Source organism: Mustela nigripes, chromosome 3 (genome assembly GCF_022355385.1).
Source record: "Mustela nigripes isolate SB6536 chromosome 3, MUSNIG.SB6536, whole genome shotgun sequence".
NCBI lineage: Eukaryota > Metazoa > Chordata > Mammalia > Carnivora > Mustelidae > Mustela > Mustela nigripes.
Genome location: NC_081559.1, coordinates 102389551 through 102402628, shown reverse-complemented (window position 1 = coordinate 102402628; position 13078 = coordinate 102389551). Strand labels below are relative to the sequence as shown.

General features: G+C 45.0%; 1 protein-coding gene across 5 annotated transcripts in view; it reads right to left on the bottom strand.

The window, feature by feature from the left end:
* The window catches only part of CFAP221 (cilia and flagella associated protein 221), an 87237-nt gene that overhangs the window by 28983 nt on the left and 45176 nt on the right, over positions 1-13078 (bottom strand). For all 5 annotated transcript variants that reach the window (XM_059394444.1, XM_059394443.1, XM_059394446.1 and 2 more), the window contains 6 exons: positions 11061-11181; positions 10865-10976; positions 10558-10666; positions 7959-8046; positions 3869-3958; positions 2836-2934 (listed from right to left, as the gene is read on the bottom strand). In XM_059394444.1, coding sequence (XP_059250427.1) covers positions 2836-2934; positions 3869-3958; positions 7959-8046; positions 10558-10666; positions 10865-10976; positions 11061-11181 — 619 coding nt within the window. The remainder of the gene's footprint in view (positions 1-2835; positions 2935-3868; positions 3959-7958; positions 8047-10557; positions 10667-10864; positions 10977-11060; positions 11182-13078) is intronic.

The window sequence follows — 13078 nt, the reverse complement described above, 5'->3', positions numbered from 1 at the left end:
TGGATTATGGGCAATGCTAAATGTATACCACGTACTTTGCGCTCAGAGTGCGTGCTACTGGAGGGGTCTGGTGCTTGTGTTCTGAGCTGTGGCCAAAGGGACCATTCCTTCCATGATTAATAGCCCTTTCCATCCTGTAAGGGGCTCTCATTTAACAAATTAATAGTATGACGTGCTGATGCCCTGGTCAGTTCTGTTCAAGGCTTATCAGATGCGGTTGTTCCTGCCTGCACCGAACTGACATTCTAACTGTGTGTGTGTGTGTGCGTGCACGTGCGTGCTCACACACCCGAGGGCATGATGGGGGGAGGATGTGGGGAGGGGAGTGGTCTGGCCACTGCTGCAAGGGTAATGATAGAAGACCTCACTGAGAAGGTGAGGTTTGATCTAAAACTGGAATGATGAGGAGAGAATGATCTGAGGAAGAGAATTCAGAGCAGAGCAAATAGCAAAGAGGAAGATCCTGCTGCAGGAACAAATGAGACAGGTCTAAGGGACAGAGAGAAGAGTGGCCTGTGGCCTTGAAAAAAGTTGTATGCTTCATTTCAGTTGCAATGGGAAGACTTTGGAGGGTTTTACCGGAGGAGGGGTACCCTCGCCTTTTGGCTTTGGGAATACTACTGTGGCTGCTGTCGGCGGGGACTGGAAGCAGGGAAGGCAGAGAGAGTCACACTGGTCTAGGCAGGGGATGACGGGGCTGTGGCTGAGTTGTGGAGAGATGACAGGAAGTCATCAGGCTGGGGATGTATCTGCACCTTGATCTGACTCACCTGGGGAGTGAGGGAAAGACTGAGCCATTGCTCAGAGCAAAGCACGAAACAGCTGACAATACCTTTATCACCCTGGAGGGCTCAGCCCAGAAAGGCCAGGTGGTCGCACTCATGGAGAAGCCAGCCTGGCCAGTATCGCTGCTGTTTGCCCATTGTCAACAGCTGTGCCCTCCTCCCTTGGAGCACAGCTTTGCCCTGCCTCTTTCCACCACTTCCTTCCCCACACTGAGCTCCTTGTGGCCACCTCTGTTCTGCACATAGGAACCTACCCAGACAGAGTCTCAGCAGGGATAGGGTCCCACCAGACCCTGGAGGCTGGTGCACAGGTCACTGATCAGTGAGCTCTGCCTCTCCCCTAGACTGTCCTCAGTCCAGGCTGAAAACACTGCTCGATGGAGAAAGTTTATAAACTTTTGGAGCCCTTATACATATTCGCCCAGTTAAATGTTCACAACAACTCCGAGACAAGTCTTACTGTGATCCTCAGTTATGGAGGAGGAGGAAGCTAATGGAGGTTATAGAACTTGTCCAAGATCAGAAAGCTCATTAGTGGCATCAAGAATTAGGGGCAGGGGATCCTGGGTAGCTCAGTCATTAAGTGGCTGCCTTTGGCTCAGGTCATGATCCCAGGGTCCTGGGATCAAGCCCCGTGTCAGGCTCCCTGCTTAATGGGAAGTCTGCTTCCTTCTCTTCCTCTGTTCTTCCCCACTGTTCACATGTACGCTCTCTCTCACACTCTCTCTCTTAAAAAAAAAAAGAAAAATAAAAAGAAAAAGAATAATTAGGGGCAGGCAGCCTGGCTCCAGAGTCCAGGCCTTGAGCATGACTCTCCCCTGCTTGAGAATGGCTCTCTTCTGCAAGGCAGCTGCACTCGAGTGGCTGGGACAAGGGATCTACCAGCAGCATAAGAAGCAAGAGGCACCTTGGCTTGGTGATGGCTCAGTGGGCTCATACTGGCCCACAGGACAAGTATGCACATGGAGAGGAGACGGACTGTCTCCTCAGGTGAAGCATGACAACGTTTGTAGTAGGGAACGGGCTGGTGTGTTTGGGAGATGAGTACTGGGACCACACAGAAGATAGAGGTAGGGAGCAGGGTGGAGGGTGGGGCTAGGCTAAAGAGGTATGGCTGAAGCTAGACTAGGGAGTCACTGACACCTTTTATTTTTTATCCCGATCACAGCAAGCCATTGGAGGCTCTAATGGGTTGGGTGGAAAGCCACCATGAGGGTGAAATGAGATGACACATGTTGAAGGGAAAGCCATAAGCCTGGATGACACTAGATATCACAGGAATTCGCGATTGCTCTCTCTAGAAGTAACTGATCAAAGTCCAAATGTTCTAGTGTTACCACATGACAGGGCAAGTCTACTCTTAGGTATATATCCAAGAGAACTGAAAACATGTCCACAAACATGTACACGAATGGAATGTTCATAAGATTATTATTCATAATGACCAAAAAGTGAGAACAACACAAACATTTCAGCGGACGAAAAGATACAATATGGCGTATGTGCACGATGGGATGATGGGACTGTATCCACCCATAAAAGAGAAATGAAGTACTGGTACAGGTTACCACATGATGAGCTTTGAAAACCAGCTTAGTGAAAGAGCCAGTTACAAAAGGCCATGTGCCCTATGATTCCATGTTTATGAAATGTCCAGAAAGGGTGAATCCATAGAGACAGAAAGCTGATCTCTGGTTGCCAAGGACTGGGGGATGGAGAGGTACTGCTAATGGGAACCAGGTTTCTCTTTGCAGTGATAAAAATTTATTCTAAAATTAATTGTCAAATCACTATATTTTACACCTGAAACTACTATAACATTGTATGCTAACTACACTTCAATAAAATTTTTTAAATGTTCTAAAGTTAGATAGTGCTAATGGCTGTAGAACTGTGTAAATACATTAAAACCCACTAAAATGTATACTTTACAAGAGTGAATTTTATAGTAAGTGAATTATATCTCAATAAAACTGTTAGAAAAACTCATTCGATTTTCTTGTGCTGAGGACTAAGCCAATTAAAATTTCCCTTTGGTGCTGGGACTTACCTTGCGTGCAGCTTGCTGAAAGCGCTTTTGTGCCCTGAACCTGTTGACCCAGGTATTATTAACGAGTGGATCAAAATTAGGATGGAATTCCTTGATTTTCTGTGAAAATAGAACACAGGCATTTCTTAGGTTTAAATTTAACTCCAGGTAGGAGCACCTAATAAAAATTTTTCAGAGCCTGATCCTAAATCAACTTATGACTTATCTGTTTCACCATGGAATGAACATTTATTCTACACTCCTAGTGTATGTAGCAGTATAGGGAATACTTCTTGGGTTGGGAGCCCAAAGTGAAATTTGAAATTTGGGTTTTAACAAATTGACAGTGTAGGGGTGCCTGAGTTGTTTAAGCATCTGCCTTTGGCTCAGGACATGATCCCAGGACGGGTCCTGGATCCAGGCCCCCATTAGGCTCCCTGCTCAGCTAGGAGTCTGCTTCTTCCTCCGCCCTTCACCCTGTTCTTGTGTTCTCTCTGTCTTTCGCATTGTCTCATTGTTAAAATTAAAAATTGGGGTTTTAACCAGACACTATCACATGACAGAGGACACTCAGGTGAAGGAGCCACTGTCCCCATTTTATGTTTGAGGAGACTGAGGTACAGAAACAAAGAGGGCTTTTCCCAGGTCCCAAATCTGTAGGAGAGCTTGAGAATCTCTAGCTTCTGGCCTCCTGTTGTGAATCCTTCCCACCAAGGGCAGGAGGCAAGGAACATAGGCTCAGGGACCCACCATGAAGGACCTGCAGACAGGGGCTTAGAGAGCAAAGGGAAACAAAAAAGAAGACCAAGAAAGAGAACGTAGGAGGAGCCAAAGAATTTAATGCTGTTAATTTTAAGGGAAACATCATGATTTTTGATACTTCACTTGCAAATATATAGTAAAAAAACACTCTGAAAATAAAAATTAAAATGCAAATTTTAACTTAGTAAATATCTCTTGGTAAAAGCATTTCTATAAAATTGTTTAGTGTTTTAAAAAGAAGAATATAAAGGGCTATTGATAATTAGCTCCCAAATAAAGGAAAGTTACCCACTTCTTCTAGACTACGAACAACCCGTTTCTGGTGGACTTCTGTCTTGATGCGCTGAAATTCCTCATCCAAAACAGGATCTCCTCGATCTATCTGGGTTTTTCAATCACCAAAAATATTAAAATTGAAGACAAACATGCACAACTGTATATCTCTTTAAAGCTGATAGAAACCTATCAAAGGATCAGTCACATCCACACACGAAGTTCTGGCTGGGAATGGGTGACAGAGAGTTAAAGGGCTCATTATAATCATACTCACTGTTTAAACATAGGGGGTTCTAACAGCTGAGTGGACCCAGAGCTTTCTTTCCATAACCAGGGGACAATGGCTCTGGAAATCATTTCCAAAGCATTTAAAACTCACCAGAAGGATTTTAAGAAACCGCGTAACCACGGGAGTGTGGAGATTTCATTTAAAAAAGAACTTAAAGTTTCAAGTTCCTCCTCAGAGCTGATTATCCCAGTACGGGGTTTAACAAAGGTGCCTAAGTCCTCCCCTCTCGTGGGATCTGCCCTTTCCCTGGAGTAAGTGTCTTCTCCCAGGTTGCTGCCCCACCTCCTGCTTCCCCAGGACCCTGGAGCTCTCTGGCCCATTACCCAGGAGACACGGCACACTCCCCTGGAAGGCTGGCTGGCTGGGCTTGGCTTGGTGTCTGCATACACCTGCCTCCATGGAAAAAGGGACTGTGTCCACAGCAAAAGCTTGTTAGTTTTTACCTATCTGTGGTTTTTATTACTTGTTAAATTACTTCCAGATCTAGCTTGGCTTGTATGTATGCTGTTTGCCATCAGATTTAAAGACTTAACTGGAAGCAATCTATTCCAAACCCCACATTAACAGAAGAAACGAGAGAGTTGTGTTATTGACACCAGGTGGTGAGCTGTCTAGCTCTGATTTGCACATATCAGGGAGCTGAGTCTGAGACTGAGGCTATGGATGTAAGCCTCAAAAGACAGATTTTGTGGGAAGAGACGCAGACCTCCACTACCACTAAAAATAAAATAAAATAAAATAGCATCTTAAAGGAGGGATTAGCAAATAGGTTGATAGCTAGAAAAGAGAGGAGGGTGAGGTCTTATATGAAGACTCTATTTATTATGATGTGTTTTGAAATTTACTATCATCAACCATCTCCTGGGTAAAAGCCCATCATCCTGCCCACTCCCACTCCCTCTACTCCCTGCCCTCCCCACACCCCCATCTCCCCGCCCAGCTCCCTTATCTCAGCTTTCTGCCACATGGCCTGGGCCTTCAGGTGTTCCTTGCCACTGGGTCACCCGCCAGGATTCAGCTGCCTGATGAGAGCTCCCAGACACACAGAATAGGGTCTCTCAGCACTTGCTGCCAAACTATACTGGGGCTCAGGGGCCCAGTGTGATGTTAAGCACATGAAGTCTTCTTTCCTTCTCCCCTTGGCTACCCTTGTGACTACTAGCTCCTCTCTGCAGGCCTCTCTCCAGCCAGTGCTCATGGCTATCTCCGCAGCTGGCCTGGCCTCCCGGGACACCCAGAAGGACAAGGCCACATGCAGCCTTCAACGGCCCTCTCTCAGCATGCAAGCCTGACACCATGTCCTTCCTCAAGGTCAATCTTCCCCGCCGACCAAGGCCTCTTCCCAAATTTCTTTAGCCCTTCCTTCTGCGGTTGTTTTTTGCCTTCAGCGTACAAATGCTGGAGTTTTCCAACTTAGAAACCTCCTCTTTGATGCCACATCCCCTTGGAATGGTCCATGCCCCGATTCTTCGCTTCTGGTCATCTCAGCTTCTCAAGAAACCAGCCACTCACTTCCCTGCATTCCTTGAGCCATGGCCATTTGGCTTTTCATCTCCACCTCTCTCCCGGGATGGCTATCGCCACAGCAAAACAGGCCTTCTAAGTGGTCCAACACACCATGTACTTCTTGGGCCCCACCATCCTGGATCCCTCCCTGTCTGCTTTTTCAGTGTCACCTGGTTCTCCTGACCTCCCTGACCATTTCTCCTTCTGGCTCCTTTGCTATCTGCTGCTCTCCCCTCAAATCATGAGGTTCTCTGGCTTTCCCACCTGGAGCTACCAGTTTCTCACTCTATTAAACTTTCCCCAGGCCATGGCGCTGTTCTGTGTCTACTCTCCACCTCTCTACTGAGGTATACTTGTTCCTGTAGCCACCACCAGGATGCCCTCCAGGCCCTCCATGTGTAACATGTCTCAAGTTGAACTTCTCTTCTGTATTTGGGATCTCATTTAAAATCACCAGCATAGGGGCGCCTGGGTGGCTCACTGGGTTAAAATCGCCAGCATATACCTAAGCGGGACGCCTGTGAACCATTCGATCCCCTTCCCTTCTTTGCCCCTCAGTGACAGCACTTGGCACATTTTAAATCATCTCTTAATATTTCTGTGCCCCTTGTGGACTGTGCCTTTCTGGAGGGCAGGGACAGTGGCTCATTCACTAGCAGAATCTTACAGACAAAGAGCACTTGTTAAACATGCTTGCAAGGCAAACACAGTTGAGTTCCCTGGAGACCAAAGGCTGGCAATCCAGCCTTTGCTGTCACAGTGCCCTGCCTAGTTGTGCCACGTTTTGTGTCACCTTCATCTCTAAAATGGTTATAAAGTATCATCCCGTTGTGGGGTGGACAGAATACTCAATGTTTCGTTTTTAAAATCCAATGTAGAGAAACAGAACTAGAATCAAACTAAATTTCAATGCCAATCTAATACGTGCCTTCCCTAAATGCTAAGGTTTACTAATGCAATCATTTTATATTCTCTCTTGGAAAAAATAAAGAAAAACAAGATAAATTTACTCGAGTATCTGATTTGGAATCCAATCAGAAAGAAGCTCTAGGAAGAAAACTGTATTCTGTAAGAAAAATGTATTCTAGGAAGAAAAATAGATTCCTATCCAACAAGATCCATGTTTTTCCCTAATCCCTCCCACCCAGTGTGGCCACTTCGTGTAGCACTGACCATGGGAAGCTCACAATCCCAAGCTTAAATATATGTGTTATGGCGGAATTATGTCCCTCCAAAACTCCTATGTTGAAATCCTAACCCGCAATCACCTCAGAATGTGACTGTGTTTGAAGACACAGTGTTTGAAGGTGTAATCAAGTTACAAGGAGGTCACAGGGTGGGCCCTACTCTAGTGTGACTGGTGTCTTCTCTAAGAGGAAGTTTGGAAAGAGGAAAAAAATGTGAAGGCACAGGGAAAAGATGGTCTGTAGGTCGAGAAGAGAGATCATTCCCTCATGCACCTTGACCTTGGGCTTCCAGAACAGTGAGAAAACATGTTTCTGTTGCTTACACCTCCCAGGCTGGTACTTGTTACCACAGCCTGAGCAGACTAGTATGACACAGGATGGTTCTGCCAGTCCTCCCAACAAAGTCCCAGCCCCTGAGACAGGAAGCCAGAGCTGAGCCTTATCTCCTCTGGCCCACGAGTATCTTCTGCTTCAGTGACTATGGGCCAGCAACCCCTGCATCTGCTCTCAGGAAACAAGGTCTCTCACACACGGTGAGCCCAGGGGTGTGGCACAGTTCCACCATTCCCGTCTCTACCCTCCCCTCCCTGAATCTGCAGGTGCTGCCTTGACAAGCTAGCCGTGGCCCCCTCCCCTCAAGCAGTTTGTCATTCTCTCTGCTCAGCTCCCCTTGAGGGTCTCTGGCTTGGAACTTTTGTCTGGCTCTGGCTCTGGCGTCACTCATGGTCCCTGTCTGTAGGTCCCTCTTACTCTCTGGTCTGCAGATCACGGGACAGGCGTACGCCACACCCAGAACTCCAACCTGAATTTGAGGTATTGCCCTCCCTCTGAACTGAATGCCTTTGTCCTCTTTACTGCCTTTCAAAATCATACCATGTCTTGGAGGAAGCTTTTCAATTAGATGAGCTCTTTCTCCTCTCTGGCCTTTGACTCCCCACAATATTTAGTAGCGGTTTCTTGTGACATCTACAGCCAGCCTTGATTTATGGTTAACAATTAACTTGTCATCAGCCTCCTCCCCTCCCAATGGAACTATGTGTTCCTTCTTACCATGTAGCCTCTTGCATATAGCAGGAATTCAAATTATTTAGTGCAATCAGTATCATTGAATTAGCGACTCTGACCTTATATTTGATGTTTTCTCTTTGCCGCTCTTCAGCAAGGTCTTTTCTAAATTTAAAAGACATATGATCTCTACCGAGGTGCACCTGCCTGGGGAGGAAACAAACAAACAAACAAACCCAGCTTCCAGAGCCCTTCAGAATACCATGGCCAGTTTGGGGATGGAGTGTCTTTGCTATTCTCAGCAACCAAAGCAGGTGTGGAGATACTGGAGGAGGGCCACGCAGGAGAGAAGTTGTAGAGACTGCAGCAACAGTTTGGCTCTTTCTCCAAATGCTAAACATAGATTTACCATATGACCCAGCAATTCCCCACCTTAGAGAACTGAAAAGATGTGTTCACACAGAAGCTTGCATGTAAATGTTCACAGCAGCCTTCTTTACAGTAACCAAAAAGTGAAAAACATCCAGATGTCTGCCAACTGATAAATGAGTAAATAAAATGTAGTCAATCCATGCAATGGAACATTACACGGCCATAAAAAAGGAACAAAGTCCTGACAGATGCTATGACACAGATGAACCTTCAACCCATGTTAAATGAAAGAAACCAGTTACAATAGGCCACCTATGTATGTAGGATTCCATTCACTTGAAATGTCTGGCATTAGCAAATCTATAGAGCTAGAAAGAGGACCGAGGACATGGAGGGGAGAGGGAATGGGAGTGACTGCTTAATAGGTATGGGGTTTCCTTCTGGAGTGATGCAAATGTTTTAGTGTAGCATGATGGGGACAGTTGAATGAGCCTGTGAATACAATAAGAACATCTGCATTGTACACGTTATAACAGTTAACATGGTGAAATGTGTGCTTTGTGAACTTTAGCAGAGTTTAGAAAATTCTGGTATGTAATGTATTGATCACGGAGCCTGGCACATGTTTAAAATAAACAGTTGCTATGATTTTAAAAGGGGACGGGGTGTCTGGAGAACTGTTTGACGGAAGGAGCCTGGAGAGACCTGGAAGCTAAGTACAAATGGTCTGACCTTTGTTTGGATGGCGGAGTCTTCCTCTCCCAAAACCAACCAAACAAAAGCCCAGATGGAAAGGACATCATTGAGACCACTAGGTAAACGTGCAGAGAGGCTGGTGATTCTAATATTATGGTGTCAGTTTTAGATTTCTTGGAGGTGATGAGGCTCCTGTTGGAGAATGTCCTTGTTCTTAGGAGCCACGTGCTAACACCTTGAAGAGCAAAGCTCTGTGATGTCTGCAACTCACTTTCAAATGCTTCAAAGGCAGGTGTGTGTGTGTGTGTGTGTGTGTGTGTGTGTGTAGACAGTGCAAGTGTATGTGGCATAATGTCAACAACTAGTGAACTGCTGTCTAATGTATGTGGGTGTTACTGGCAGGTTTAAATTCTTTTTCTGATAAGAAAAAGCCGGAAGAAAATACTCAGTGAATGACAGAGCCTTCAGAACTCAATCGAGGATGTGATCTCAGGCACGCTACAAAAAAGCACCGAAAGAGGGAAAGTGTTGGCAGCAGTCAATGCATTACAGATTTTTTTTTCCCCACTTCTCTCCCCTTAAAAATATATATATGTATTTTTCAGGTTTTCTACAATGACAGGGCTACTAGCCTGCCTACAGAAGCTTCTGGAGTCATATTATGGGATGTACTAGAACTACTTCATGTTCGGTGCTATGAAGCATTTCTTTAAGAGAGAATATGTGAATGCCTGCTTTGCAGGATTATATATGTCCCTGATATTACAGAAATAAGAATACACTGACATTCATTCATTCTGACAGTGTGGCCATTTTTTGTAATAGGGAAAGAGTATTTTAAAAAATGATCTGCAGTGACTTGGTGTACTTCGCATTTAACCAGGGCCAGACTGTGACGGAGAGGCTGCTGTGGAAGGAAAGACGCTTCTGTGAGACACGGAGGGCACTGCCCTGGGCAAGCAGGGTGGCGGGATGGGGGACATCTGTGAAGGCCCGGGAGTTTGGTGTGTGTTCTCTCTGTCTGAGAAGTATGTCTGTGGGGCATGGGCAAGTGGCCTCTCCAAAACTCTTTCTCAGGGTTTCTTTTTTAGTTCAGCTCAAGAGTTTTTAAAGTTTACTACTTTAGTGGGGTCTGGGCACATGAATACTTCTGGTATGATCCGGTATCCGGTAAAAACCTGGGGACAGAGATGTATTTCGACCACAGAATAACAGGACACAGGTCTCACAGCTGAGCTCTGGAACCTCCACCCAGAGCCTCCCCCACTCCAACCTGCACTGCTGGGATCCCGAGAGGCACCTGGGCAGACACCCCAGGGCACAGGGGGCTGAGTCGGGGTGGGGGGCGAGATTCGGGGCCCCTAAAGGAGAGACAGGATGCTGGCAGCAGTGGTCAGTAGGGAGCAGTGTCCTGGTGTCTCCTACAGTTTACTCTGTGTCTGCCACTATGTGGTCACACTTAGGAAAGAGCATGGTTTGGTCATGGTGATTTATGCTAAAGAGAAACGTCTCAGGTCCAGTAGAGGAGAGGAAATAATGAAACTTTTCAAAGGGCACAAAGCGATTACACTTCATCATGTCTCATGTATAAAAAGCCATTATTAAAAACGCTGTCCTCTCCCTTGATATAAATAACTGCTCAATATTTACCACTTAAGGTGATTTTCAATCTCTTCATAAGTGTCCTGTCTGACTTTCTGTTCAAAGAGTGCTTCCTTCATCTGTCTTGTTTTTGAAATCTCATTGCCTTGGTCCAAAACTGAGGGCAAGAGCAAACAATGATTATGTCAGTAATCAAATCAGCATCATTTGCCAAGACAAAAACACATTTCTAATGGCAAAACATAACAGCAACCTAACTGGGTTTTGCTGTTGTTGTTCATAAATAGTAAATGTGACGAACAATAATTCTTCCCTATTCTGCCAGTGGCTGATTTACCACGGATCAGCTAGTTACCTTCTCTTAATTCTTTAATCTTCAGTTTTCCTGGTTCTTGGTTTAAAACAGTTGCCACGGCATATGGATTTGATAAATCTACCGGAAATCTCAAGTTCTGATATTCAATTTCCTGAGACCAAGATCAGGAGGGACAAGTCATTATTGTGCTTCTCTGTCATTCCTTCCATCATATTGAGCATAACGCCCAGGTTACCTTAATCTTCAGAGGCTTTAGTTTTGGTGGAAGCTGCTGAAAATGTATGCGTGTCACTGCCTTTTCTGGAGGATGGTCCACTTTCTTAGAAAGAGCATTTAATCTTTCAAATTCTTCTAATCTATAGTTTAAAACATATATTAAATTACTATATAATCCAACAACTCAAGGTTCCTACTGTTTTTTAGGATTTGGGGAACAGGAGAGGGAGAAGCAGGCTCCCAACGGAGCAGGGAGACCGACACGAGGCTCAATCCCAGGACCCCGGGATCATGACCTGAGCTGAAGGCAGAGGTTAAACTGACTGAGCCACCCCAGGCACCCCAAGGTTCCTATTTTTTAAAGGCTTTTTAAGTAATCTCTCCATCCAACATGGGGCTCGAACTTACAACCTCGAGATCAAGAGTTGCGTGCTCTGTGCTAACTGAGCCAGTCAGGTGTCCCACAAGGTTCCTATTTTTATATTCCTTCCGATAATATAATGACTTTCAGTCCAGTAGTGAGTCTATCTACACTGAAAATAAATCTGTGTACTAAAACAGTGGTCTACTAAAATGAATGCAATGTGAGTGTACCACACTGTAATCACACAGGCCCAAATCGTCTACCAATGGCAGCTCCTCCTTACCTTCTCAAAGAACATAACAAGTAGATAACATGACAGGCTAGAAAATGCTCTCCTGCTCTAGCGTGATTTGTTTCCCAGCTGTTGGTTTTCAATAGCTAAATCTACTGCATTAAAAAAAAAGTTCTTCCACTGATATATGTTTCTAATAAAAGAATGACTATGCCCAAGTGACTCTGACTAATGTTTGAGATCTTTTCTGCAACTGAAAAGTCTTTGGACATATGTAGGTACAGACAGGGCTACTAGCCTGCCTACAGAAGCTTCTGGAGTCATATTATGGGATGTACTAGAACTACTTCATGTTCGGTGCTATGAAGCATTTCTTTAGGTGAGAATATGTGAATGCCTGCTTTGCAGGATTATGTATGTCCCTGATATTACAGAAATAAGAATACACTGACATTCAATTCATTCTGATGGTCACAAACCATCTGCTGAACATCTCCTGAATGGACCCCACTGCACAGCACAGGAGACGTGCCAGCCATCTCAAACTTAACATCGCCAACAAAAGAGAATCCTGAAACGTCAATGGCCTGAAAGAAGTGACCTTTGGTGACATACACATTGACCAACAGGCTGTGGTGGGCACAATGGAGGCACTGGGTTAGGGAGCCAGCAGGGGCCCTCCATCCATATTTCATCAGAACTTTCTGACATCACCTCTGCTATAAATACTGGGGAACAACAAAAAATGTTTGAAACTCTTAAAAAACAAAACAGAACAGTTTCCTTAAAGGATCTAACTGCTGACAATGGAAACGAAGGGGTCTAAGAAAGTGATACATTTTCCTAAGGAGTTACTCGTGGGACCTGAATAAAGTCCCTCACACACTTCATTCTGAAAATAACAACAGAAAGCTACCTGTGACACTTTTCAGAGAATGCCATAGCCCGGCTAATTTTTTTCTTGGATGGAAAAAACTCATAGGTTCTAGTACTATCTGCAGTCTGCGGAGACATGCAGGTCTTGAGACGGAGTCCTTAAAAACTTCAGGAGTTCACTAAATAAGATATTAAACTCCAGCTGGAAGACCAAAACATAGTAGTTTAGAAAGAGGGGATGCCTGCATTTACGTGGTGATTCTTCCATGCAACGCTCTTGTGTTTTTAAGAACACGTCTGTGGGAAGCAAAAATCCCACTCAAGTGATGTCCTTAAGAAAGTCATTTGTAAGGCAAAGGAAACAAAAGCGAAGATGAACTTTTGGGACTTCTTCAAAATCAAAAGCTTCTGCACAGCAAAGGAAACAGTCAAGAAAACAAAGAGGCAACCCACGGAATGGGAGAAGATATTTGCAAATGACAGTACAGACAAAAGGTTGATATCCAGGATCTATAATGAACTCCTCAAACTCAATACACACAAAACAGACAATCATATCAAAAAA